Below are 25,556 nucleotides of genomic sequence, written 5' to 3' on the forward strand. Positions count from 1 at the left end.
ATTGCCTAAATTTGAGTACTCACTTTTTATCACATCTTAAAATTACGTAGATGTTTTTCTTTTTACAAAAAAAAACAAATTAAAACAACTTAAAAACTGTTTCAATGTAAAGGGAAACATTAGAGGCACTCTAATATTGCATAAGGATACTAAGTGTTGTGTGTGTGTGTGTGTGTGTGTGTGTATGCGTGTGTGAGTGTACATATTACAAGTAGATTCGATATACATAAATACCTATTTATATGTAAACTTTTGGAATATTCTCAAATCAGCATACTTTTTCTTCATCTTCCGTTCTAAAAATTGTTATAATTTTGTTACTACAAATTTGTTAATAGAGTTTCATAGCTATTGGATCGTTTCAAAGTGATTTATGTATGTATATAGTTTTGTATATGCATGTATATATGTAGGTATGTGTATATAAAAGTTGCAAAAATATATATATATATATATATTTATATATGATTTGTATATATTCCCCAACGCTACGCCTAAGTCCTTTAAGTAGTGTCCATATATAAGTGTTGACTATATAGCCTGCGTTCTCCTTAAGTTCCACATGCATTCAAATGGAATGATTACTGGCCCAGTGTTATACAAAAATACATATATAACATATAACAGATTTGAGTTATTTTATAAGCTACATGGAATTGCTGACCACTTTATAAGTAAGTATGCGGCCCAACTACTGCACTAGATAATCCTTGTATCCACGCAACGATTTCAATTGTTTCTTCAATTTGGTTATCAAATCAGATGGTTGCACCAAAATCGATATGTCTCTTCCCACTGAGTTCAGGCGATCGCGTATCTCGAGCTCCTTAAAAAATAGATTCAATGGCCGCCCATTGATTTCGGTGAGAATCCAAAAGGTTAGAGCGGAACCATCGCATGACTTCGCCTGAAATGCGAAATAAAGTTATTGCGAATATACAAATAGACTTCTCATTTAAACAGCGACATAGAATAGATTTTGGGATTACTAGCATATCATATCCATAAGTTTCTGTGTGATTTTTTAAATTTAAATATATATATTGATATGTGTACCTTGGGCGGCAATCCATGACGAGCTGCCAAACTATTGGGCACAATATCGACAATCGTTGAAGTATTACCATCTCGTATAAGTCCTAGGCATTGGCCTTCCCGATCGCGACGTATGGCGTAGGCGCGACCAAATGGCATACGACGTAAAAGCACCTCCACCTGCAGCGGAAAGAAATGTTGTTTAGGTTTTATACAGAAAATTAAGTTGGTTTGCTGTCTTACAAATAACGTGTTCGTGTTCCGTATAATTTTATTGGCTTCGGCCGCATTGGTAATGCTAACGCCGGCAATGGACAGCAACTGATCGCCAATGTGAAGAGCATTGTAGAGCACCGGATGTTCCTTTTGCTTCCAGCCCGCAATCCTGTCAAAGAGAGCAGAGGATGAGAAATTAATTCGATTGGTCAGACCATAGCTGATGGAAACGTTTTAAACTTACCACACGCCGCCAAAAGCTTCCACCCAGGCAATGGAACCCACACAGTCCTTGCGCCGTAAGTTTAAACGCACGCCTCCAGGGTGCATTATCTCGCGTCGCAGTTGCATGACCTGTTGCTCGCGCAACGTTAGACGTTTACTGGGCGATACGGCGCCTATATTGTTTACGGGAACTGGAGTTGGTTGAGGGGGCTGCTGCATTCGAAATGCGCGAACGGGTGTAAATTCATTATTATTGGCCCCACGTTGGGCGCCCACTCGTTGCAGCGGTGCCTGAGCATCAGATGTTGATGAGCTGCGCCTGCGCTGCTCCATGGTGTCCGCCAGAATTGAATTTGAGGCATTTCCGCGACTTACAGCTGCGGGCGCTGGTGTGGCAGTTGTGGAACTTGAACTAGATGTGCCGGCTAAGCTCTCAATATTATTGTTGGCCGCACTTGTCGTCTTTTGGATGGTTGGTTTTGTTTTCAGTGGCGTATTGAGCAATTTCAGGTAGTGGAAGTCGCGGCGACTGGGTCGCGTGCTGATGACCAGCTCGGTCAAGCCGCGTGTTAGCTGCGGCGTAGAGCGGGTGCTGCTGCTGCTCGGCACAGTTGGCGGCGAAGCCAAGCGTCGTCGTGGCATGGCAGGGCTTCTTCCATTTGGCAATGATGCCTTCTTGCTGCTGCTCTCCACAGTGACAATCGCATGAGCAGGACGCTCTTCAATGGACGGCGCTCGGGTCAGCCTTCTCGGTGACTGTTGCTGACTGCTCCCGGCACCACTTAAGGGTATGCTGGAAGATAAAAACACTTTCTCGTAATGCACATTACCGCTTATGACAGCATCTCCGGCCTGTTCATTGTTCACGCTGATGCTGGTCACACCCGAGGTGTTGCTTGCGTTGAGTATGATCTTTTTCGAAAGTTTCGGAGTTAGAGAGGTGCCGTTTGATGTTGCTGCCGGCGTGGGATAGCAAGTGCCATAGACAGCCACCGTTGTGGTTGATGCCATTTGCGGGCTTTCACCCAAGACTTGCACCATAGTCGTATTTGTATGTGGAACGTTGGAAGAGCTTTGTGTGGACGTGACTGGCGTTGCATTGGAAGCATTTGGTTTTACTGGCATTGTGTAGGGATTACCGCCGCTGCTGTTGTTGGTGGCCGATGCAGCAGAAACAACTTGTATGGTATTTGAATTGGACGGAATGATTTGTACATTGCTTTTATATTCGACTTGCTGCTGTTGTTGTTGTTGAGAACGTTGCTGCTGCTGCTTAGGCTTCCCTTTAACCTTGCACTGAATATCGGGAAAGCGAAAAATGTCCGCTGAGTTGTTGTTGGTTTTTGGTGGCAGTTTGGGTGGAAGTTCATTCTTAAGCAAATCGCTGGACACTTGTATTATGGTCACATTATCCTGTGGATCGCCAGCTGTGGCTGCAGTAGTTGGTGATGTTGCAGCGGCGGCTTTAATATGTGAGGTAGTTGGTGCGAAATTCGAGACTTCAGAAGCAGCGCTTGTCTGAGGAATTTTGCGCGTCCTCTTGGTCTTGTCAGCTGCGCCGGCGGACAAGGAACGCGAAGTTTGTGGCCTAGGAAATAAAAGAAAATGCTGATATATTCCATTTCTTTGAACACCAGAGATTGGATGTTATATCGTAAGTCAAAGTACACGATTAGAACAATATGCTGGTCTAGTATTAAGCAGTAGCTTATCTATAAAAATTCAAATAGTGTTTTCATGTATTTTGAAACATGTGTGCCAACAAATCGAACGACTTTGCTTTGACCGAAGAGAAGCTGGACGAGCTTTTCGTCCGGGAAGTGTGTAGCGTGGCCAAGATGGCGATAAGACTGCCGCCCGACACAAATAACGTGGCGCCTATCTGTACGCGCTGGTTTCAAATTTTTGAGCGGTCACCGCCGAAGGAAAAGTTTGCACGGAACTGCATGTTACTCCTTATGCACAAGCAGCTGAATGACAGAGGAGCCCTGAGGTTTCCCTTCACAGATAAGCGTAACTGGGAAGGAAATTTGCGGTCGCTGCACGAAATGATTTTGCGCATGGGCAACAGTCCTCGTAGCATGTACGAAAATCTCTGTGGGGGTGAGGATGCTGTTTCCAGTAAGTCTGAGGACTGGTGCTCGGCGGATAGCATCAGTTCTAGCAAAGATGAGTGCGGGGTGTCTTTGTATGTGAGACTGGAGGATGCCAATCAGCAATTAGTTGCAGAAAACAACAAACTGTCGGAAGAGCTGCAGGTACTCAAATTTCAATTTGACCGATTGCAGCAGCGCAGGCAAAGCTTCGATCAAATTCAGCGAACGTTGCGGGATGAAAATCTAAGGTATGACAAGGAGTTGAGCTATTTGAAGGATATTTTTGCCTGCGCTGCCATAACAGCGTTAAAGCTACTGGGAGCCACACAATCGCTGACGGTAAAGCCGCAATTCTTCGTGACATTGTACAGCGTGCTGTGCGAGGAGGAGCGTGGCGTGGCGCTTGTTGAGTCGTTGGACAAGCAATTCGAGCAGCTGTTACAAGAACGCATAAACTTTTACATAAGACAGCAACGTGAACCGGCTATGCGGCAAGTTGCGAAGCAATATGATGAGCTCCGCTCGAAAATCCGACGGCGGTACAAGAAACTCATGAAGAAGCAGGACGAAGTGCAAGAGAAAAAACTGCTGTTGATGGCCATGCGGTACTTGGAATTGCTGCGCAAACTGTTCCTGGAGAGCTTTAAAGGTGCGGATCGTGAAAAGCGCGCGGTTGTCAAGTTTTTAAATTTATGCTACAAAGAAGTTTCTGGGAATATGTAACTTCTTTTGTTTTTGTTTACCTTGGTATTAGTCGTTCGCATATTTGTTCCAAATTTAACATTTGATCTGAAAAATAAGTTAAATGTATTTTTCTACAATTCATTTATAAGATCGGGAAATGCTAAACTTACCGGCCTTATCATTGTCGGCAACGCATGCTTTGCGCAACAATGGCGAGAGAAACTCATCGTCGGAAAGATTTTGATCGGAATCGTTTGTGGAATGCTGTGTGTCGACACTGGAGCCGTTTTCAATGAAAGTGGTCGTCTCAGTGGCCTCGTTGATTTGTTCACTGTAGGTGCTTATGGGATCGGAGAGCATGTTGAGCAAATTCTGGGTTAGAGTATTTGACATTGCTGCAGGATGTGGCATGGTAGTGGGTGCTGATGCCACTGTCGCTGCTATGGCTGACGTCGTTGTTGTTATTGATGAGCTGACACTGCTATTGCTACTGTGGTTGCTGGTGGTGGTGTTTGTTGTTGATTCTGCTGTCGACGATGTTCTGGACGTTTGCTCATGATTGTTGGGATTTTGATGCATGGCAACCACCACGCGTTCCACACCAGGCACTATAGCCGCCGGGACTGGCGGTGGTGCTGGCAACGGCGAGGTGGGATCGCGCGTGGGCAGCAATGGGGCGCGCACTTCAGGTAACTTTGTGTACAGATTCTCACGCGGCGATAGAATTTTCATTTCGCGCAGCTTTGAACGCAATGTTTCCACCCATTCTTGCATAATCTCCCTGTGAATACAAACGAAAGTGAGTTGCAGTAAGGCGCGTGGCTGAATGAGTTGCGCACAGCCAGTACACGCATTCCCAATGCAGCAAGTGCAATGGAATTTTGCAATCGCAGGCACGCGCGCATGTGTGTGTGTGTGTGTATGTGCAACTTACCATGACACCGCATGAAAGCGCAATACCTCATTGCTGAGCGTTACAACAAATTCGAATTCATGCGAGTTGGGTATTAGCGCATGCGATATATGCAGCGTATCCCGCAGCGACACAATCCACTCTGGAATGTGGGCGGGGGCCTGGCGCGGCTCCGCATAACCCTCAAGGAGCGCCTCGGTGTCATCATGCACACAGAAAACCACCCAACTGCACTCAGATTTCTGCACAACGAGATTTTTTTTTTAGATATCGGTTTCTCGGCTTCAAATGAAAGCATTACCTTGGGACCTACGGTGTACTTCTTGCCATCAGCACTCAGTCTTTTAAGCCAAGTATTTTTGTGTATTTCGCGAAATTGTGCGGTGATCGCGCCTATAGACGTCCCAGCCGCCGCCGCCGCAGTTGCTGCTGCAGGTGCATTGCGAAGACCACTGGCAGTGGCAGGTGTTGTTGTTGTCGCTTGTGTTGTAACTGATGGATTGTTCAGTGTAGCAGCTGGCGTTGCGATTGCGGTAGACAATGAGGAGCTCATGACCGCACCTTGCAGTCGTGGTAGTTGATATGTGCCCGCCGCTAAGTTTGCGTAATTTGCATGAACAACAACGTGAGGAATTTCACATTTCATGCGTTTTAATTACCGTTCCCGTTCGTGCAGCTGCATTCTTTTAGCAAAGCTATCGAAAAACTATTGACGGCGACGCCATTTTTGAGAGCCAAGCATCGCTATCGATAAGTATCGTTTCTGCAAGTACTTTTAACCCTCGAGCGGGAACAATAAATTTTCAGACGCTTATATTTTCAATAAAATATGAATTTTTTACGCTATAATACTTCTTTTTATTGAGATTTTTAAAATCGTTTTTGATATTTTTTAGTTTTTTTTTTTTGTTCATATCTTTATATCACACATAACGTAAGTAGTAGATCTTTTTAATGCTGTCTTAAAAGTCTAAATCTAAACTTGTTGAAAAATCGTCATAATAATTGTTTAACCAAAACTTAATTTTATGACTAAACAAAATTTGTGTAATTTGTGCATTTGCGCTGGGGGCAAACGATCGAAAATTAATTTTGGCTTATATCTTATAAAACTATTGTTATTGCAGCGCTTTAGACTAAACACTAATTACAATTTATGTTTTTTTACTCGTTAGGTTGTATAAGAGGCAATAAACATTAGTATCTCATTGATTTTAGCTTCCTAATTATACAAGTAAATTACATGGTATGCGAGTCAAAAAAAGGTTAACTAGCGCTTTGTAACTTAGCTCGTAGAACGTACAACAAGTTAACAACATTGAGTCAAAATAAAATAGGAAAAAAGAACAAAAAATAGTGATACACAGGACCACGACATTTACAACTTAATACGAGTGTGTAGACAGTGGGCGGGGCTTTACATTAATTACACAATCATTATAATTAAAGTCTTTAAATGTAAATTTCGATTTTACGACGTGACGGTTAAGTATTGCGGTATTATTCCTCTAACACAATCAAGTCTTGTATACAGTTTGTTGGCTTCTAAGATTAGAGATGTCATCCCACAATTATGTCGCGTGTAAAAAGTAATTTGTTTACGCTTTGTACAGTTAAATACCAGAGTTTTAGCAGGATTTGTTGTATATGCTCAAATTGATGATGTTCACAAGAAGCCGGAAAATAAATCTCAAATCTGTCGTCTATTTAAGTAGTTAGGTATTGTTATAGTTAATGCGATCGTTTTTTTTTATACAATTTTAATCGTTTTTTTGCACTGATTCAGTGTTTTTTATAAACTTTTTTTTTAAATGTTATTCGTTTGCATTTTAGCTGCAGCGTTGTTGGCGTATTGGCATTTCGTATGTTTGTTTCTTCTATGTATGCATGATACGATATACATATTTTGAATTTGGTTGCTATTGTTGATGGGAGAACTGTTGCTCTGGCTTGATGATTCCTCTGTTTCGGAACTTAGTCCATCATTTGTTAACAGTTTTTTACGAGCTTTTTGCAGTTATTTTGTTTTTTTGTTTTTTTTTGTTTTGCATAGTAGGGACTTTTAAGGCTTAGACGCGCCGCAAAAGGACATCTCCAGTGTCCCTGCACAACGTGGTGTGCTTTCTATGTGGGGAGGCTTTAGGAGGTTGCAAAATCCATTATATGACTACGTGGTATGAATTCGTCAGCCATTGGATTCAGTATGGATTTCTCGATATTGCATTGACTTTTGGGTAAGGCCAACAATGCAGTATTTTGTTCTTCAGTTCTGCGAATAAAAAATAACGATAATTTTAGTTTGGTAATAAAATCAAGGTTTTTTCAGTTTTTCGGTTATCAAACGATTTATGTTTTTGTATGTTTGGAATCATTATCGAAATAATAGCCTAGTCTATAAAGCCAACAGACATCGGATGAACATTATCTGCTGAATTTATTATTGAAATATAAATTGGAAGGGATTCTGTTCTGTGACAAAAGGTAATAGAGGTCGAAAATTACTGATTGTTATTATTCATGTTATTCGAGTTAAAAGCATTCGCGATGTGTACAAAGCCTGACCTAAACACAAACAAAAATGTTGACATGGACTTACTTCGCTTTTTCCCACTCATTAATTTGCTCCTCCAGCTCATCCTCAATCATTGCCTCAAAGCATTCCTGCATAATTTCTTCCTCCTCCAGGCGTTGCAGCTCCTGCATTGAAGCGGTAGATGTTAGGACTTAGCGAGCGGTTTCGTATTAATATTATGACACTTACATTCTTATCAAATTCCTCCTCGTTCTCCATCCACATGTATTCGGAAAAGTCGGGCTCATCATCGATATCTGACAGTGAATCGTCGTCATCCACTATGTAAACTATTTGATCCGTCCAGTCAACAGATGGTACTTTCAACAACATGGTAATTTTTAGTAATTCAATAACGCTGCAAGAGTTTAAAAAATGGGTATAAAAAACTGCATATCAACACAAGCAGTATGTACATATGTGCATACATATGTATACTATATGGCGCAAATGCCGGCTGCTAGATTAATACACACAGAACTACAGAAGTTGCGACGTATTTCTACAAACCGGTTCGACATCGATTCGTTTGTTTGTTAAACAAATAAAAACCGCAAACTCGACTACAAAATGGCACTAAATAAATCAAAACACATACATGCATACACACACATACCTTTTGACGAATATACATACATACATATGTATGTACATACGTACGTACATATGTTCATTTGTTGTGTGATATTGTATATGTATAGTAAATATATGATTTTCTCTTTTTTGTTATTTGTACAAATTTTGTTGATGTGACTGAAATCTATTTTTTGCGTCGCACAATTTTGTGCCCCTACCATCGGCGTATAAAATAACAGAGAGAAAAGAAGAAAATCAACGACTTAGCTCAAAGTACATGCGCAAAAGAGAGTACGCACTCACATAACATACTTGTAGGACTCGATACTTTATATATATGTACATATGTATGTATATGTATATACATCTGCATATGTGTTTGTGCGAATAAACCAGGCGCAATTGTTTATAAACAAGCATGGTAGATAGATAAGAGTCAAGAAAATAAACGGAAAACAAATATTCCCAACTAGCGTATTTAATAGCGCATATAAACACGCCTTTATCAGTTGTTTGGGGCGTGCAGAACAACAATAACAGTAATCAAAATAACAACAAATCTTTTCGATGACGCGAGCATACAATACATGCATACATATATACATATGTATATGTAAAAACGCAATAAGACGCCCTGTCGATCAACAATTATAAATTGAATCGGACGACGGCACGGACGCTGGCGAGTTCATGGGCGCGCTGAGTGGGGATAACTCATACATATGTATGTTTGTACGTGTTAGTACACGCACAAGCAGCACGTAGCCCCATCCCCCCACCAATGACACGAATGAGTGCATGTTTGTTTGTCTGTCCGTTATGTATGGATGTCTGTCTGTGTGTGTGCGTGTCAGTTTGCAACGGTTGCCATATTTTAGTTGAAATTGCGAACATTTAAATGAATTCGCATTCATTGAGTTAAGGCAAACAAACTGCATAAAATAAATAAATACATATGGATGAAACGTTCATGGAAGGTGTCATGTCGGTTTCAGCATTATTGTATACGTATGTATGCACGTGTATGTGTGTGTGTGATTGAATGAACCTCCCTCAACCCAGCACCAACAACAGCAATAAAAACAGCGCAACACACGCGCTCAAGGTAACAAGTGTCGACAATTTAAAACATTTAACAAAAGAATTAATATTCGCTTTTTGTGTAATTGCGCCGTCAGCGAAATCTAGTTGAAAATACTTATGTTGATACATACGTATGTATGTATATATAACATATATTTATGTACATACAAGGGCAAGCAACAAGACGGAAGCGTTTGTTGGCGGGTTGGTTTGATTGGTTAGTTTTATTAACTGTGCAAGCACAAACGTAAGTATATAATACATATGTATGTAAGTGTGTTTGTATTTATGATTTTGGGGCTTTATCGACATCACCATATAGCCGCAAGTATATTGATTTATCTAAAGGCCTGCCAAAGTGGTGCTAATGCTCTCGCGGAAATATTTGATACATGAGCAAACAGTTTAAATCAGGAAGCACCTGCCGATTGTAGTTACCCTGCTTCCGCCTTTCTTTTTGTTCAATCACCTCCACCCCCTTTCGAGCACCTAAACAAATGCCTATATGTACATATGTACTTTGTATAAACATACGTACATATGTATATACAAACGGCCCACAAAATAGAGTGATGGACTGTCAGTCTTTTTGGTGGTACTTACTTCCAAATTATCTTGCAATGTTTGCCAAATTGAAATCGTTGCTCTGCCTCCGCGTTATAAATTGACTACTGAGAATTTTGTTGCAGAATTATGACAATTTATTGTTGCATTTGCATCCAGGAAGAAACACACGAAAAATTTTGATTTATCTATTGCGAAACGTAGTATAAATATGTGCTGTGGGTGAAACACGTCCGAGAACGTCAAGCAAACGAATCGAATGAAATATACAACAACGCCTACGCACTAGCGGTGTACGAAAACAAACAAAATATATCAAACGGCATCGAAAATACTGCACAAATACTAAATTTCAGCCAAGTGGCAGCTCTAGACGTTCCGTCAGTGCTGAAAAGTGTTCCTTTGTTTAAAATTAATGTTGTTTAATTACTCTAATGTTCATGTACCGTTTTATGAAATTTACAAATAAAGTGTATGTGTTGGCAGATGCTTACATGATTATTTAGCAGAAAAACACCAATAAAATAAAAAGAAAACGTATCCTGCTCCAAAAAAATCGCCAGAGAAAGCTTACCTGTAGACAACTTATAATTTCTTTATGGAACGAAAAACCGGAGCAGGCATTTTCTTGAAAGTTGGTAAACTTCGGTTCTTGCTTATACTTGACATATACGATTTTACTTGCAGGGTATAATGCGATCATAGTTACATAAGTATAAAATAATATGAATCTTTATTTTAATTTAAAACTTAAATTTAACATTTATACAAACATAAAGACTAACTATTTAAAATCGCTATTGGTTTTGACTTAAATACGTCCATTTAGCCAATTTCTGGTGTTTCGCCGCCTTCCAATTTAATGTGTTTGGATTCCTGGCTTCGCAAGTCCCATTTCTGTAGCTTTGAACTACTAAACGTGTCAAAGATAATCGCGCCGAGGGTATAAGCTACTATCAATGTCCACAAAACCGAGTTCCACTCGGACTTTGTGCCCTTTGATAGAAAATTGAATGAACGTTTATGCCAAAATGAACAATTAAATCGACTTACATGTTGCACCATGATCGCAACGATATAAGGTGCCAGAATACCACACAGGTGTGCGAAGCTATTGGCAAGACCGGAGAGCAGACCGGCAAACGAGGGCGCAAAATATAATAAGGTGGGCCAATATCCGCCGCTGAAACCAAGATCCGTGGCACAGCCCAGCAGAATGTACAATGAGATGACAAGGATCCTCTGCTTACAGGTGGAGTAGATAATGCCAATGATGCAGCCCATGGTGACAATTACACCTACAATTGGGGTTGAAGGGAATCTTAAGTATAAGTGCTTATAATGGAATCAAAAATCAGTGGAAATACGAAAAATTGTAATCACCCACTACATATACAAATTATTTTGGGTAGTATAGTGTAAATTAAATCTGTAAATTCAATGAAAACTTAACAGAAAAATAGAAAGTATGCTTTAATTATAAAAAATTAGTAGAAAGGAAGGTTGATTTCCGTTTTGTGGGTTGTTTTTGACTGACTTATTGTATGCCTCCCCTTTCCGGCAGCAGATACTTACTGACGCTATATAATAGGCGACGGAAACAGTTTAGATGGGAGCCTGCATGTTTCTCAGCAATGCCACAGCAGAAAATACAAAGGGCTTTGGAGATCAGACATCCAAAATAGGGAGCCGAAGAGAGTATGCCGACCTTTATAAAATGAGAGTGGATGAGGGGTGTTAGTAAAAAAAAACCTAGTAAGTGGTATGACAGTAACGCACCTCCTTCAATGTGAATTGCATGGATTCGCGCAAAATTCGCGGCATTAGGAGGGCCAGCACTATGTAGCCGTAGTTATGGAAGGCGTGCGTCAGAATGAAGGCATGAACCGGCAGCGAAGTGAGTATGGAAGTCCAGGGAATGTTCCGAACCTGTAAAGAAGGAATCTATGTATCAGAGCAAGTGCGGAGGAAAACGACAGCCATTTACCTTCGGAGGTTCTGCGGTCTGTTCAGCTTGCAAATAGGCCTTCTCGGCAGCCGACAGCCGGGGATGATCATCGAGTTCGTTGTAGACGACCCAGAAACAGCCAATGCCAAAAATCAAACTGATGCCGCCAAACACATAGAAGGGCAGCTCCCAGCTGAACGTGCAAAGGAAATCGGCAACGGGATAGATTAACATGGAGCCAACGATGAGGCCGCTGTATGCGAACGAGAGCAGAGCAGTGCGCTCCGTCGGATGCGCCCAAACCACAAATAGCTGGTAAAGCGGCGGATTGCCACAGCCCTGCGAATAAAAACGGAATAAATTCGAGAAAGGGTTTCATATGATTTCTGATCAAAAAATAGGAGATAACTGAGCCTAGTCGCTTACTCATCACGCTGTTTTTATCACAGTGGTATGGCTATAAAACAGAGGTCCTATTGGAACAATCTATAGAACGAATCCATAAAGTTATTTAAAGCTAACGAAAAATTGTAGCTATGGCGAACAAAAAATATCCCGAGATTGCTTAGATGTTAAGCACTTATATAGTACTTACTCCAAAGAAGCCCGCCACGACGAGAACAGCCACTGCTGCCTTAAAGTCCAGATGCGCCATCAGGGGAAGCATCAGATATGCCACGGATTGCAGTGTCAGCGAATTGATGAACAGCAGCTTGCCGCCGAATCTGTCGGAGAGCCAGCCGGCTAGTGGCAATGCTACCACATAGCCGTAGTAGAATGCACCGGGAAATATGAGCTGTTGGGTGCGTGTCCAGTCCAAGTCTTCCATCTACAATATGAAGATTCATCTTTAAATAACAAGCTTAGGAATCACGAAAGCCACGCACACAGTTCCGTGCTCCGCAGCGACATTGGTGTCGTTGAAAACGTGGCCGCTGGCACAGGAGGCCGTCTCAGTGGATGTGATGTTGCTCATGTCGGTTCTTGACAGCTGGAGCACATCCTCTGGCTGGGACTTCACCATGCGGAGCACCACTAGGCCGAGCATGTTTCGCATCGATACGTGCAGGGTCATGGAAATAAACGCGCAAATCGAATAGGTTAGGCGCACAGAGCCCCAGAGGGGACAGCTCGGCGGCTTATTGTCCCCAGACGCGGGACAGACATTGCTGGTTGGGGCTACAGCTGTAGTTGTGGCTCTGCATTCGCCACTCCTTGGAAAACCAAAAAAAACGCGCACCATTTTAAAAAACACGGACACAACACACAGAAAACCGATCACAACTAAGCTCAATTGAAATTTCAGCTAACACTGATGACCAGAGCCAGTAAGTATTGCTAAACGACTATCGGTCAGAAAACTATTCGCAATTTGTCACGAATTTTGTGAACTTTCGACACTCCACCCCTGCCCCTGCCCCTCTCCCACTGCTTCCGTCGTTGAGCGCGTTTATCTCTGCGGACATGTGCATAAAGCAACTAAAATATGGAAATGCAACGGCACCTCGCAGATCGGCCGACCCACTCACTCACTGAGACTCACTAGACTTGAAGCGCGTTCACGGTCCGTTTCTCTCGCCCCTAAGCTTGCGACTGAGGTGAAATGTCGGCGGCGTAGCAGCCAAGCAGGTAACGTATAATCCGAAACGGTATTGGTGCAGGTTTTTCTAAAATTGGAGCGATAAAAGGGTTTTACTTGTATAATAACATTGCAGAGAATTTATACCACACGTGTATACGAAAAAGTGCAGACAGCAGTAGTCTAAAAGCAGAGAAGGCTTGCTTAGTAGGGTATTACAAAATGGTTTTAGTTATCGGTGAGGTTGACTCCTCTGCCCTCTTAGGTCGCCTTAATTTTTCAGTTCCTTGTAGACCAACAAGGAATTATTTGCCGTTCATATTGGCTAGATGCACAACCGATTACGCTTTGCACAATCGTTTTCGGGTCATTTGCGGTAATTATAATGATCTTTCACATTTACTTTCGACAGAACTCTCTCTCTGTTCGGTAAAGATTATTCTTTATAATTATCTTCGGGAAAATCTCTGACCACTTCTGCTGTGAGTCGGGGCATAGCTAGCCGGACTGGCATTTAAATTTTCCCCCACCGGGTTGGAGATTTACCTCTTTCTCTTTCTCTGTCTTTGTATCTCTCTTTCCCTCTTATTTTTTTCTTTTTCCTCTTCCTCTTTCTACACCTTACTTTTTCTAATTAGTTCTTAAGTAGAATTAATTCTTCTCTTCTACTTGCTATTTGTTTAGTTTGTTAGGTCTATAATGTCTCTGACCACATTTGGCTGTGAATCGGGGCATAGCTGGCCAACTGGCAAATAAAATTCCCCCAACGTGTCGGAGGCATTAATAGACGTCATTGTATAGCTCTCCCTTAGGCTTTCTTATCTTTTAAGTGTAACTTATAATGTAATACTATAAATATATTTATTTTACTTTCTAATATTACCAATTATTTATTGACAGTAAATTTGTTGATTTTTTTATAAATAAATAAATAAATAAATAAATAAATAAAAGACCTGTGCTTCTTTCCAAATTGGACGTAATTCCGCACAATTGAATTGGGTTGGTTCTCCAAATCGAGTCTTCCGATGAATTAATAAAACACTACTTCCAAGGCAAAATGAAAGAAACCAGTCTAGTAACTCAATATTACTTTATTTAAACTCTTAAAAGCTTATACCAATTATGATTTTGCATAATTACTCGTAGATAGAACTGGGAAACAGAAGCATATGTATCTGTGATTCGCTGTTTAGTTAGGATTCTTGAAGAGTGCTCCCGTTTCCCATTTCAATCAAATTAGTTCGGCTCCCAAAAACCGATCTAATTATTCGCCATGAACGTTTCAGCTGCCAATAATTTGTATTTCAATGAATGAATGATTGATATATGTACTTAATAATTGATTCATCAAATCACAAATTTTCAAATGACCAGAATAATAGGTGTGGCTAAATTAAATTACATTAATATAATTGTAAGTTTTTACTTCTCTGAATATTTGCTCTTATTCTTGCTAACTTTAAACAATTTTCGGATATAGCCGAAAAGATTCCAAGTAAGTAATGCTTAGCGGTATTGCTTTGTCTGGGGATTGACTTGGCTACTCAAGTATGTTCTTAAAACCTTACAATCATCATCAATCAATCGCAATTCTCAGCCAATGGTATTTACTTGTATATATTGCTAATAGTTTTTATTGATAAGCAATTTCTGCAAAGCTTTAACTCATAGAATGATATTGTTGCTTACATGATTTTCTAATTATTACTATTATTACTCAACTATTTTAAATAAAAAAGGCTACCAGTAGTAGTAGGAAAAGGGTATCAAATAGCAGGGCATACTCACTTATATCATGTCAACAGAACTTGTACAGCCAGCTTTACATTTTAGTTACAAAATTATAATATTATTTGTAGCTATATATACAAGTATACTTGTACTACCATACAGCCATAAACATCTATACTTGAGCACAGTTTTATTAGTTTTTAATAGTTTTTTAATATATAATGCGAAAAGTTGTGGAATAGAAGGGTGAGAAAAAGGGCGTAAGAACGAATCATTTGAATACTGCTGGTATTTAAATAATCACATTTTTATGCAGAAGAAGGCATGACAGATTCCATGTTATAGGTGTACAAAGTATATGACCAGCACTCATAGGTCTAGGAGATAGGCGAAGCTCTGGTAAATAAGAAAACTCGAATGAAGTAGAACATATGGAATTTCTTAACAAAAACGTTTTCCAGCCTTTCTGTTCTGAAAGATCTTTGCCTCAAATCGGCAGTCAGCTCAAGTAAAATAGAGTTTGTGTTATTGCAGGAATTGCGAACAAATGTAAGACATCAGTTTTAAATGCCTCAAAACATATTTCGACCTCGACCCGGCAAATACAGAACAACAAACACAGCTCATACAGAAATATTTAATTGCCATTACTCAGTCACTCGCATATGGGTTGAGAATGTTCATTAATATCGTCAATCACAGTCGCAATAGCAACAGGTGGATGCATAGTGCTGTGCTGTGATTGAGTTTATGTCGAAAGATCTGTAGGATACGCAATCCTGGTAGCAGCAATAAAGTTATGTTTATGAATTAGGAACTAAAAATGGAATCCCAAGTCTAATAAAGAAAAGTAAACAGAAGGAAAATAAAGATGTTAATATACTCGTACCTACCAAACATATTGTTTATGCCTGAATATGGGATAATAACAAGTGAAGATTGAAGTTCTGTGCGGTTACCACTAGGCAATCATTTCAGGTAACTTTCAGTACACCATTCCTGCTTTAAGTTAAAACTCCTTTATAACAGCAACAAACACAAATTTTTTACGATATTTGCTGGCAAACACAGCTGTATATTAGCTATAGCAATATATTTGAATAATTAATTAATTATAATATTTTTATATTATTTGTTAAGTTGATATTATAAAATAATATTATTCTATATCTTTATTGTAATTTCATATAAAACATCTTATATATAGTAATCTGTTTGATTGATTTATTAAATATAATAAAAAATATTATGAATTGGAAATGCTATTTGGAAACATCTGTCTCACTACGTGGCTATTGAGGACTATTATACTTGTAAGACATGTCGATTATCGGAAACCGTCGTCTTTAAGCGAAAACATTGAAAAATCCTATTGGCTACGTCCATTTACTGAAATATAGATCTGTAAGTGTTGGAAATGTCATTCCACTGATTTGATTTATGAATAGTGTTCCAACGATCGGTTCAGATTATTGTTGAACGATTCTCTATCCCTTCTCCCTTCACCATTCAGTTGTTGATTTTTTTTTTTTGAGTTATGTAGCTAGACGTTCTCACATTTTTCGAGCACATTTGTGACACATGCAGTAATAATTAGGTTTTCATTTCACTGCCAACAGTTGTCAGAGCTGTGCATAAGACTTTTAGCTACAATCGCAGATATTTACATATGTATACGAGTGTTCTCTACAAACTAATCCCACACACACATACACATACACACACACACATATACACACACGTGTTTGGCATGGAATGGATTGTCTCTTTTTCTATTTTTAGTTGCTTTTTGTTTTGTTCAGCCAATTAACACGAATGAAAAATGAAAAACATCGTGCAAACTTGTATTGGGGCAGGTTAGGGGCAGGTGCAACGTGCAGCGTTGGTTGAAAAACGGTTTTTCACGTTACGATTTGTGCAATTAGCTGCGCTTCCTGTGTAGCTGAACGCTAACGATGCGGCCAAGAGCGGGCTGGATGGTAGGAAGGACTATTGGCCGGTCAGAGTGCAATCGCAGTTGTGGTCGGTGGCAGGGTTTGCTATGAATTTTAATGGCTACAATTGTTTCCTGCACCCCCTTCCCCCGTATCAAACCACACTGTATGCGCATGGCCATTGTGTTTTCTTATCGGCTGCGCCACATCGCGCATACGACACGTTATCCCGCTGTCACACATACTGGTACATAGGTACATAGATAGCTGGAAACACATTTGTGCTGTTGCTCCATTTTCATGTTGCTGGCTGCACTATATTTCGATTAAAATTTTGCATTTTTTATAATGCCATGTACTTTGTTATTGTTGTCGGGGGTTTTTTTTTGTTCCTGCCATGCCTCCGGCGTGGAGTAGTGTGGGTTTTGGGCTTCCCTGTTATATTTACTAACCATTTGATTGATTTTTTATTTATACAAAGCGAATGGCGAGGCATATGTCGCTTTTGTTGTAAAAAGCGCATATGTTGTCCGATCGGTGCCCCCTTGGGTGCAGCGCATATATAAATATAAATATGTGTATAGCATGTTCATGTTCATGTTCATGGGGTCTTTGGCGTGTACGTGTCGCGTGTATTTGCGGCCGCAAAGCATTTTGTTGTTGTTTAGTTGGCTTCTAAATATAGCGCGACTTGCCCGAGGAATTCACGTTTGGCCGGCAGGCGGCAGCACGTAAGGAAATGCCAACAATTTCTGCTTGACATCAAAATATATGGTTGTTTTGCGCCCGCAGTGGCACTTTGTTAAAAGCCAACAAATAACGAACGCAAAATACAACAACATAACTGCGAATGAAAAATTAATTCAACGCTAACGTGGGCCAACCTGGCCTCTCAGTTTTATGACTGTCCTGCGGCGCATTCTGCACTGCCATTCATAGTCTACTTTGAGGCGCGTGGCCTACCAATAATCTACCTTGCATCGCAGATGTCTTGGCCTTTATGCACATCTGCCTCGACCAGAGGGCGCACATTTCAAACAGCCTGTAATAGCCATAATAACTGCTTGTCGTCCTCCCATATTTGTCTGCCCTTAGGCGAGCATGTTGGGTAAGCATACAAGGCTCGAATTATTATAATGGTGCCCTCGTCGACATACATACAAGTATGTCAACCTATGTGGACATCATTGGCTTATTAAAAACATGTAAAAAACTTTTGGAAAACTCCATCTGCCAACGGAAATATGAATAGCCCTGATCTTTGGCATAGCTTGCAATCTTAAATAGGGTTTCTGTTTATTTTTCTTTATAACAGTTAAGGCTATACCCGACTATATGTTTAGATATTAAACTAAAGGATTATGAATCCAGTCTTCCTTTAAGGCATTTCCATTGGCTCATGGGTTTTCCATTCGAGATAGACCTGTGAGATTTCTGTACCATTAGGTTGTTGCTGAGTAATGATGGTTTTTAGTCGACAAATCCTTAAAATAATCCGCAGCGATTTTTCAGCAATACTGACATGATGCAGGTCATTAAATTTTTTTCTCGTTCTCTTAAAATTCAGAAACGCAGTTCAAGCTTTACAAGTTGCTTGCAAGTTATTCCAACGCCATCAATACGTCATCTTCCACAATTTATTTCAGCTATTGTGAGGATTTTAGGATTTTAAAGGTTATTTTGGTCTCTGCAGTGCCTGGAAATTAAAACAAGTTGCTGTTTTCTATTTTATATATTCGCCAGAGTTTCATAAAAAAACTATATGACATCTTTATTTAATTACATTTTATTATTATGGCTTAACTGGATGCACAAAGGTCGTTTAAAATAGAAAATATTCTATAATTAATTATAATATACTTTTAATAAAAAGTCAGATTTCCTGTATTGTCAGAAAAGGTAACCAAAAATAAACCTCCACCAAAAAAAAAAAAAGAAACTATGACAAAGGTGCAATAAAAAATTACGCTGACTTGTCGCTGTGTTATGCACAAGTACACACACACACGCACACACACACACGCATGTGTACACAAACACACATACCCACTCACACACACACACACACACACACACACACATTTAGTTGTAGCGTCCAGGGGAAAAGCCCAGAAGCGCCAAGCCGTTGAGTTGGTGTTAGTGAATTGGTTGGATAGTTGGTTGCTTACTACTTTCCCGGTTGAGTGATAATGTGTTCCTCTCTCTCCCTCCCCCCTCTCCCTCTCCCTCTCCATCACCCACTCACATACTCTCCCTCTCTTTTTAGTGCCACTTTGGCCTTTTTGTTGACGTCGTGCACCACGTTGTTTGTTAAGTTTTGTTGCTTTTTGAGAAGCACGGAGTTCGCTCGCAAAGGGGAGATAGAGAGGGAGAGAGAGAGGGAGACAGAGAGGGAGAGAGAGAGAGAAAGAGTGAGAGAAGGAGAGTGGGTGGGTGGGCTAACAAAATATTTTCGAAAATGTTGTGTGTCTCAATTCTATGCGGCCACTTGACCCAATTTTTACAATGTTACATTTTTGTTGTGCTGGCTTTCGTTTGATTTTACCGTAAGGACGATGTGAATTGTTCAGGTGTATGGAATAATGAGCAAAATAAATTAACAAAAAACTATAGGAGCGTCCACTTAGAAATATAAAGTAGCTGGTAAGGTAAGTGATTTTTGTGTTGCTTAAGCTTACGATCTAAATTTAATTTTATGCCAATCATAAAAAAGTTGTATGTTGAAAATGATTTTTTCGTTGGTTTTTATAAATCGACTCATCGTAGTTTCAACTGATATTGTACTTTTGGAAGAATTCTCATGTTGCCGAATCTGCCGAATATGATAGATAAGCAATGACTTTTGTTTCGTACGAGTAATTGAATGAATATGCAGTAACATCGTATATATAAATAGACGGATTGGGGTTTTGGCTAAAATGTGTTAAGTCGATCAATAAGAGAAGCCACTACTATTCCTCAAACTTTTCTCGAGAAAGCAGATGTTTTCCAAGTTTTAATTTTGCATGAAAATTGAATGTCAAAAAACGAAAAAATTCTCAATTCCGGAATTCTTTGTCTGCGGAAATAAATGAATCAGTTAGTCGGTTGATTGGGACAAATAGTTTTATATATTCATACAAAAATTCGCAGTCGATAATTGATTTATGTTCTTTGTTATAATTCTCGTAAAAGTACTGAACTAAAACCTTTCCTCTTTCTTTAAATTCTCTTAATTTTTACACATATTCATATTCGTAGTCCGGTTCAACGCAATCAATTATGTTATTCTTTATCTTTTGCTCTTTTACTGCATTCGACCGCTGGTAAGCTCCTTCAAGCTCTACCCTCTGCGCCAAATAGTAATTCAAACAATAACTCCCCGGCCAATAATTTGGTATTCTCGCATAATTAAGAACTTTAATGCGATCTTCAATTTCATGCTCTAGATCCAATCTTCTTCTGTTGTATGCCAGAAAGCGTTCGTAGACTGCAACTTTTTCTTCAAGGAAATTTATGCTCTTCTTGCTTGCCATGATTACTTTTCTAATTTCGTCATTATATTCTGCGTTGTTTTGAGTGTGTCCCTCAGGGTTATTGGGTAACTCCTTCAATCTTTCTGTAATTATACGATTCGATTCTACATTTGGATGCTGGAAAAAAGTATTTGGTGAGACAGTGGCGTCAATTGAAATAATTATCAATTACCTCGGTAGTCGTGGCGGCTTCCACAGCTATATTCGTTACATAGCCATAGCCAGTTACCAAGGATATCAAGCACCAGTAAAAGAACATTTTTTGTTTACCACAACTTCGAACTAATCCAAGAACTGTGGTTAGTGTCGCCAACTGCTGCTCATATATATACAAGTACGAGTACCAAAGATAGCATACTAAGATATTTTTCAATTTAGATAAAGCCAATTAAATGTTATCCATTGGAATGCTATATGTAGACTGGTTATTCTTTTTGGCTTCTTATCCGCAGAAGGCATAAAATAGAATGCTTATTGCAAATTTTATTATAAACGTAGCACCAGAGAGCGAGAGAGAGAGAGAGAGGGATAAAATAAATCATATAATTATAGTTTGTGTTGAAACATGAATGTCAAATAAATATTTAGTGTTATACTCCTATAGTTGGGCCCTTATTGAAACCGATAGTTCCTACAATACGTAACGCTATGCCCAGTCTTATGATTGTTAACAAATAAATAACTTGAAAACAAAGTAGGTGTTAGGGTCTTTTACAAGTTTTCATAATATACTTATTTTACGAGCCAAAATCATGTATTAGTTTCTTTGTAATAAAATCATGTAACATTAATACTTTATGATGATTGTGTGTTACTGAAAATACTCCGTTCTTTAGTTGTTTTATAATTGAGTTGTGATAGTTGGGAAAAAAATGGGAAATCCTTATACTTGTAGTTTAATTTATATTTGGAATGGTTATGTCAGCTGTATGTAGTTGCACAAAATCTTCATCACAGAATCCATTTCTGATTACTATTTATACATATTTTTGTGTGTTAAGAAATAAAAATATATTGCGATTCTTTTAAGGATTAATACATTTCAAATCGAATACCTACTGATTAGTATAATTTGAATTTAAAACGTGATTTTTAAACAGAAGATAAACGAAATAAAAAGAGTATAAATATCTTAAGGTTTAATAAGGCATATCAGGATTATAAACAGAGTCGAATGTAGAGAATTTTTATACCCTGTACCCGTAGGGTAGAAAGGGTATATTAGGTTTTTGCAAAGTATGTTACATGCAGAAGGAAGCGTCTCCGACCCCATAAAGTATATATATTCTGAATCAGCATGACGAGAGAAATCGATCTAGACATGTCCGTCTGTCCGGGGGAAAAATCGGGGAAAAATGTCTCCTTTTGTTTGCTACATCTTCAAAAAGTAAAATTTCATATCCAGAATGAATGGAAAATAAATTTAGTATGCATCTCAGGTCCGGATAATCTATATTTTGGAATATTTGTTGTCTTAGTAAACCCCATGATATAGTAAATGTGAGAACTTTAAGCACAGTGTACATAAATACTCTGCTATACTATAGTTAGGATACTAGCTTAGTGGGGCTTTAGCGTTCGCAGTGCCCTTTTTTGCGGTAGTTTTTTTCATTTTCTTTTTTTTTTTATGAGCTGTCGCGCCCAGACACACTCCCAACTGCACACTTACACCCATGCACATAGATGTGACTGTGCGAGTGTGTGGAGGTGGAAAATTGTTGCTTTTTTCCATAACGGTAGCGCGTAATCAAGCAAAGGCAACAACAAACTAACAACAACAACAACAACGAGAGCAGCCTGAACACCACACGTTCAATCGCAGCGACGAAGCCGAAGACAAAACTCAGTTGGCCGACGTGCTGGAGCTTACTGGGCTTAACCAACTCGTGATGGCCGTTCGTGTGTCTGCTCGGACGGGCTTAGCAGAGGCGGCAGTGTTAGCGGTACATGGCCAACAGTCGCGACAGGCAGCTTTCTAAGCACGGATCCGAGTTCGTTGTCGAGCGTTGACGTGCTTTGCGCGCTTCTAGTTCTAAGAAATATAGACTTTAAAAACGACGTCTATGTAAGATAATACAAAGTGCTGCCTGGCATCAAAAAAAGTGGCGAAATACTCGTGTGTAATGAGTGTGAAATAAAATGCAATATAAGTAAATAAATGGTGGCATGGTTCCAGTGGACTACAACAACACGGCCTATGCTTGGTACAACAACAATTTTTTGGCCTAGCTTTCCCCGTCCATAGAATGCGGCGCGTCATTAATAATAATTACAAGTTTTCGGAAAATTTAATGAGTATTGATTGAATAAAAAATATGTCGTAAAGTAGACCGGAGCGGGCAGTGGAGGTAGCTGGACTCCATCTTTTATTTCTTTTCATATGTCAATACACCGATACACAGCCACAAATAAGCCAACCCGTTGCTTAACTCAAAAACCTACATACTCGTACTATACAAGTATAACCAACCAGCCAACCACATACACCTACAACAATAAGTATATCGTATATTAAGCTACTTTTTTGTTTCCGTGCAATTGCTGTATAGTACTGGTATGTGGCATGTGTGGTGCGTGTTTGTTGCAACATCATAATTGAATTGAAATCTTATGTTTGCAAATACTAGTAGACAACAACAAGTTACCAGTGCTCAAGTAATTGATGTTGTGCTAAAACTTTTTCGACACTTACGGCTCACAAACGAGCACAACACAGCTCCGCATTGTCTATACACTATACATATTTGATTTGGATAATTACGGCGAGTGTTTAGCAACAGCTGATGTAATAAATACAACAAAGCGGACCCTTCAGGCTACACACATGTGAGTAAAATGTCACAAACTACGCAAATGGCCACAATTTAAGGACCATTGTTCTTTTTGTTCAAGTGAAACGAATTAAAGTCCGTTTTGTTAAAGTGTAGCGAATTAAAGTCCCTTTTGTTCAAGTGTAACGAATTAAAGTCAAATGGTTGTGCTTACTTTATTACAGTAATTACGAGCGACAAGCTTTGCTTCCACTGCTCGATGTAGGGCCTAGGTCTAGACTAGGTCCGACATCGGAAAAACCATTATCCTTGATTAGAAAAAGAGCTTTCTTGAATTTACACATAAAACCCGTTCACTGCATAGAACGACCCACCAAATATTTAAACTAAGTGGATGTATGCTGACTTGAAAGTTTACAAATAATAAAGTCAACGCCAAACATTTCTTGAAGCCGACAGAATAGAAGAATTTCCATTTTCTATATCTATATCAGAGAGTTTTCATGGGACATGTAATGAAATATACTATGCATATATGTATGTAATCAGTCAGTAACTGATCTTAATTTATGTTCGATAGGTGACTAGCACTGCAAAGTATCATCAAATATGTTAAAAATCATTTGAACTCATACTATGATTGGTATAAACAGAGTCAGACTAGTCTATAAAGGAAATACTGAGCATGCTCTTCATGAGAAATTGCCTGTCTTCTTGCATTGCGAATGCTTGGACAGAAGAACTAAAGAGCGAATCGCTGTAGCTGGCAACATTAATTAATTAAATTAACCCGACAATTCCTGAATAAGCATCTGACGCGATGAAATTTCGTTGCTCTTGAACATGAAAATGTAGTTTAATTTAATTTAAGGTGCACTTAATTTAATTTGAATCCAGTTCCTTCCACTTGCATAATTTCAATTGGTTTATAATTATTCAGCTTTGACTGTCATTAACGGTTCGCTTAAAAGGAAACTTTACGGCAGCCTTTCCCTTTCCTGGAATAAACATGCATTTATGTATGTGTGCATGATTCGATTTGATGCCCATTTGAACAGGAAATCTATTGCATGACCTTAAAAGTTCTTTCGAAAAGGCTTACTGCACTTTTAAGCTACATATATGTTAACTTGAACTTTCTTTTAGTGACAACGCCTTTCTGTTTCATTGAGTGTCGTCTGTTAACCGCGCTTACGCGTTGCCCTCTCATCGCGTGCGTAGCTTTAACGTGGCACATTTTTATGGTCACAAATGTCCTTTTCTACGATGTCCAAAGAACGAACGGAAGCAAGGCGCACTAATGCATACGCATGGGCGCAGCGCACTCATAAACCTCTTCCCCTCCTTCGGGTTTTTCTTCTTTTTTTTTTTCGTAATTTCTATGTGGTTTTTAGCGCGCTTTTGGTTGCCGCCGAGCCGTATCGATTAATGTTACGGACACATACATGTGACATAAATGTAGGTGTGTGTATGTGCGTGTGTGTGTGTGTGAGTGTGGCTATGAAACTAGCATAACTTCGTTGGTGGGCGAGTGTTGTCTTTGATTGCTTGTTTCCCTCATTAACGTCATAATGAAAAATGCAATCAAAAAGTGTTGCCTACTTCGCGGCACTGCAGTTGCAAACAGTCGTGGCCATCTAAATAAACTCTCCTTGGCTACAATTAAACCATTAGCGCCTCATCGACAAGTGTATACCAATGGTAAAGGATTCTCAATCCCCCCTCAATAGCTCAAAAGCTGTGCACCACGCGATATTTAATTGGGTTTTCATTTTCGACATACGTCACACTCACATATGATTTCAAGGTTATATGACAGCTATTTTTAGCGTGAGTAGAGTTTATGTTGAATAATAAATGGTAATTATTAGTCATGTGTGTTAACAGTTGCCAACAAAACTTTCTTCATACACTATGTCTATATAAATAATGACATATTTCATAGGTTTTTTTAAATAAAGAAAACTAGTTAATAAGTTCTATACTATTTATCAAATGCCAATACTATTGTTGTTGTTAATATTGTAATTTGTTGGCACTCAACTATGTACTAACAATGTAAATTGTAGCTTCTAAGTATTCTGCAAGCTCTCCTTTCGGATCAGTATTCT

The 25,556-nt window shown here is 39.3% G+C and overlaps 4 protein-coding genes across 4 annotated transcripts; all 4 read right to left on the reverse strand.

Moving 5' to 3' along the window:
• Positions 1–3: 3 nt before the first annotated feature.
• LOC115620448 (mucin-5AC) lies at positions 4–5,834 on the reverse strand. The gene is made up of 8 exons (XM_030513678.1): positions 5,471–5,834; positions 5,191–5,411; positions 4,427–5,037; positions 4,316–4,361; positions 1,496–3,064; positions 1,279–1,420; positions 1,057–1,215; positions 4–907 (listed from the first exon to the last, which is right to left on the reverse strand). Exons 1-8 carry the CDS (start codon positions 5,813–5,815, stop codon positions 692–694), a joined length of 3,309 nt encoding a protein of 1,102 aa, XP_030369538.1. The 5' UTR covers positions 5,816–5,834; the 3' UTR covers positions 4–691.
• A 1,066-nt stretch (positions 5,835–6,900) lies between these two features.
• On the reverse strand, positions 6,901–10,187 carry LOC115620837 (polyadenylate-binding protein-interacting protein 2). The gene is made up of 4 exons (XM_030514270.1): positions 10,004–10,187; positions 7,931–8,099; positions 7,766–7,866; positions 6,901–7,438 (listed from the first exon to the last, which is right to left on the reverse strand). Exons 2-4 carry the CDS (start codon positions 8,072–8,074, stop codon positions 7,309–7,311), a joined length of 375 nt encoding a protein of 124 aa, XP_030370130.1. The 5' UTR covers positions 8,075–8,099; positions 10,004–10,187; the 3' UTR covers positions 6,901–7,308.
• Positions 10,188–10,669: 482 nt separating this feature from the next.
• LOC115621255 (sialin) lies at positions 10,670–13,235 on the reverse strand. The gene is made up of 7 exons (XM_030514851.1): positions 12,802–13,235; positions 12,508–12,741; positions 11,952–12,251; positions 11,744–11,893; positions 11,540–11,672; positions 11,018–11,262; positions 10,670–10,960 (listed from the first exon to the last, which is right to left on the reverse strand). Exons 1-7 carry the CDS (start codon positions 13,153–13,155, stop codon positions 10,790–10,792), a joined length of 1,587 nt encoding a protein of 528 aa, XP_030370711.1. The 5' UTR covers positions 13,156–13,235; the 3' UTR covers positions 10,670–10,789.
• A 7,014-nt stretch (positions 13,236–20,249) lies between these two features.
• LOC115621482 lies at positions 20,250–20,963 on the reverse strand. Its single transcript, XM_030515142.1, has 2 exons — positions 20,847–20,963; positions 20,250–20,791 (listed from the first exon to the last, which is right to left on the reverse strand). Exons 1-2 carry the CDS (start codon positions 20,931–20,933, stop codon positions 20,378–20,380), a joined length of 501 nt encoding a protein of 166 aa, XP_030371002.1. The 5' UTR covers positions 20,934–20,963; the 3' UTR covers positions 20,250–20,377.
• Positions 20,964–25,556: the final 4,593 nt, after the last annotated feature.

The sequence above is a fragment of the Scaptodrosophila lebanonensis genome, unplaced genomic scaffold, assembly GCF_003285725.1.
Source record: "Scaptodrosophila lebanonensis strain 11010-0011.00,11010-0021.00 unplaced genomic scaffold, SlebRS2 tig00000024-arrow-pilon, whole genome shotgun sequence".
In the NCBI taxonomy this organism is placed as follows: Eukaryota; Metazoa; Arthropoda; class Insecta; order Diptera; family Drosophilidae; genus Scaptodrosophila; species Scaptodrosophila lebanonensis.

Bases quoted from the DNA above. Each gene is read 5' to 3' on its own strand.
- LOC115620448 (XM_030513678.1), bottom strand. From the start codon at position 5,815: ATGAAATGTGAAATTCCTCACGTTGTTGTTCATGCAAATTACGCAAAC. The intron at 3,065-4,315 runs GTAAACAAAAAC...TTTATTTCCTAG, and splicing joins TGCGAACGACTAATACCAAG to GCCACAAACTTCGCGTTCCT. The intron at 908-1,056 runs GTACACATATCA...TTCGCATTTCAG, and splicing joins GTCATGGATTGCCGCCCAAG to GCGAAGTCATGCGATGGTTC.
- LOC115620837 (XM_030514270.1), bottom strand. From the start codon at position 8,074: ATGTTGTTGAAAGTACCATCTGTTGACTGGACGGATCAAATAGTTTAC. The intron at 7,867-7,930 runs GTAAGTGTCATA...GCTTCAATGCAG, and splicing joins AGGAGGAATTTGATAAGAAT to GAGCTGCAACGCCTGGAGGA. The intron at 7,439-7,765 runs GTAAGTCCATGT...TTTTATTCGCAG, and splicing joins AATGAGTGGGAAAAAGCGAA to AACTGAAGAACAAAATACTG.
- LOC115621255 (XM_030514851.1), bottom strand. From the start codon at position 13,155: ATGGTGCGCGTTTTTTTTGGTTTTCCAAGGAGTGGCGAATGCAGAGCC. The intron at 12,252-12,507 runs GTAAGTACTATA...TTTTATTCGCAG, and splicing joins TCGTGGCGGGCTTCTTTGGA to GGCTGTGGCAATCCGCCGCT. The intron at 11,263-11,539 runs GTAAGTATCTGC...CCCCAATTGTAG, and splicing joins TCGCCTATTATATAGCGTCA to GTGTAATTGTCACCATGGGC.
- LOC115621482 (XM_030515142.1), bottom strand. From the start codon at position 20,933: ATGTTCTTTTACTGGTGCTTGATATCCTTGGTAACTGGCTATGGCTAT. The intron at 20,792-20,846 runs GTAATTGATAAT...ACTTTTTTCCAG, and splicing joins AAGCCGCCACGACTACCGAG to CATCCAAATGTAGAATCGAA.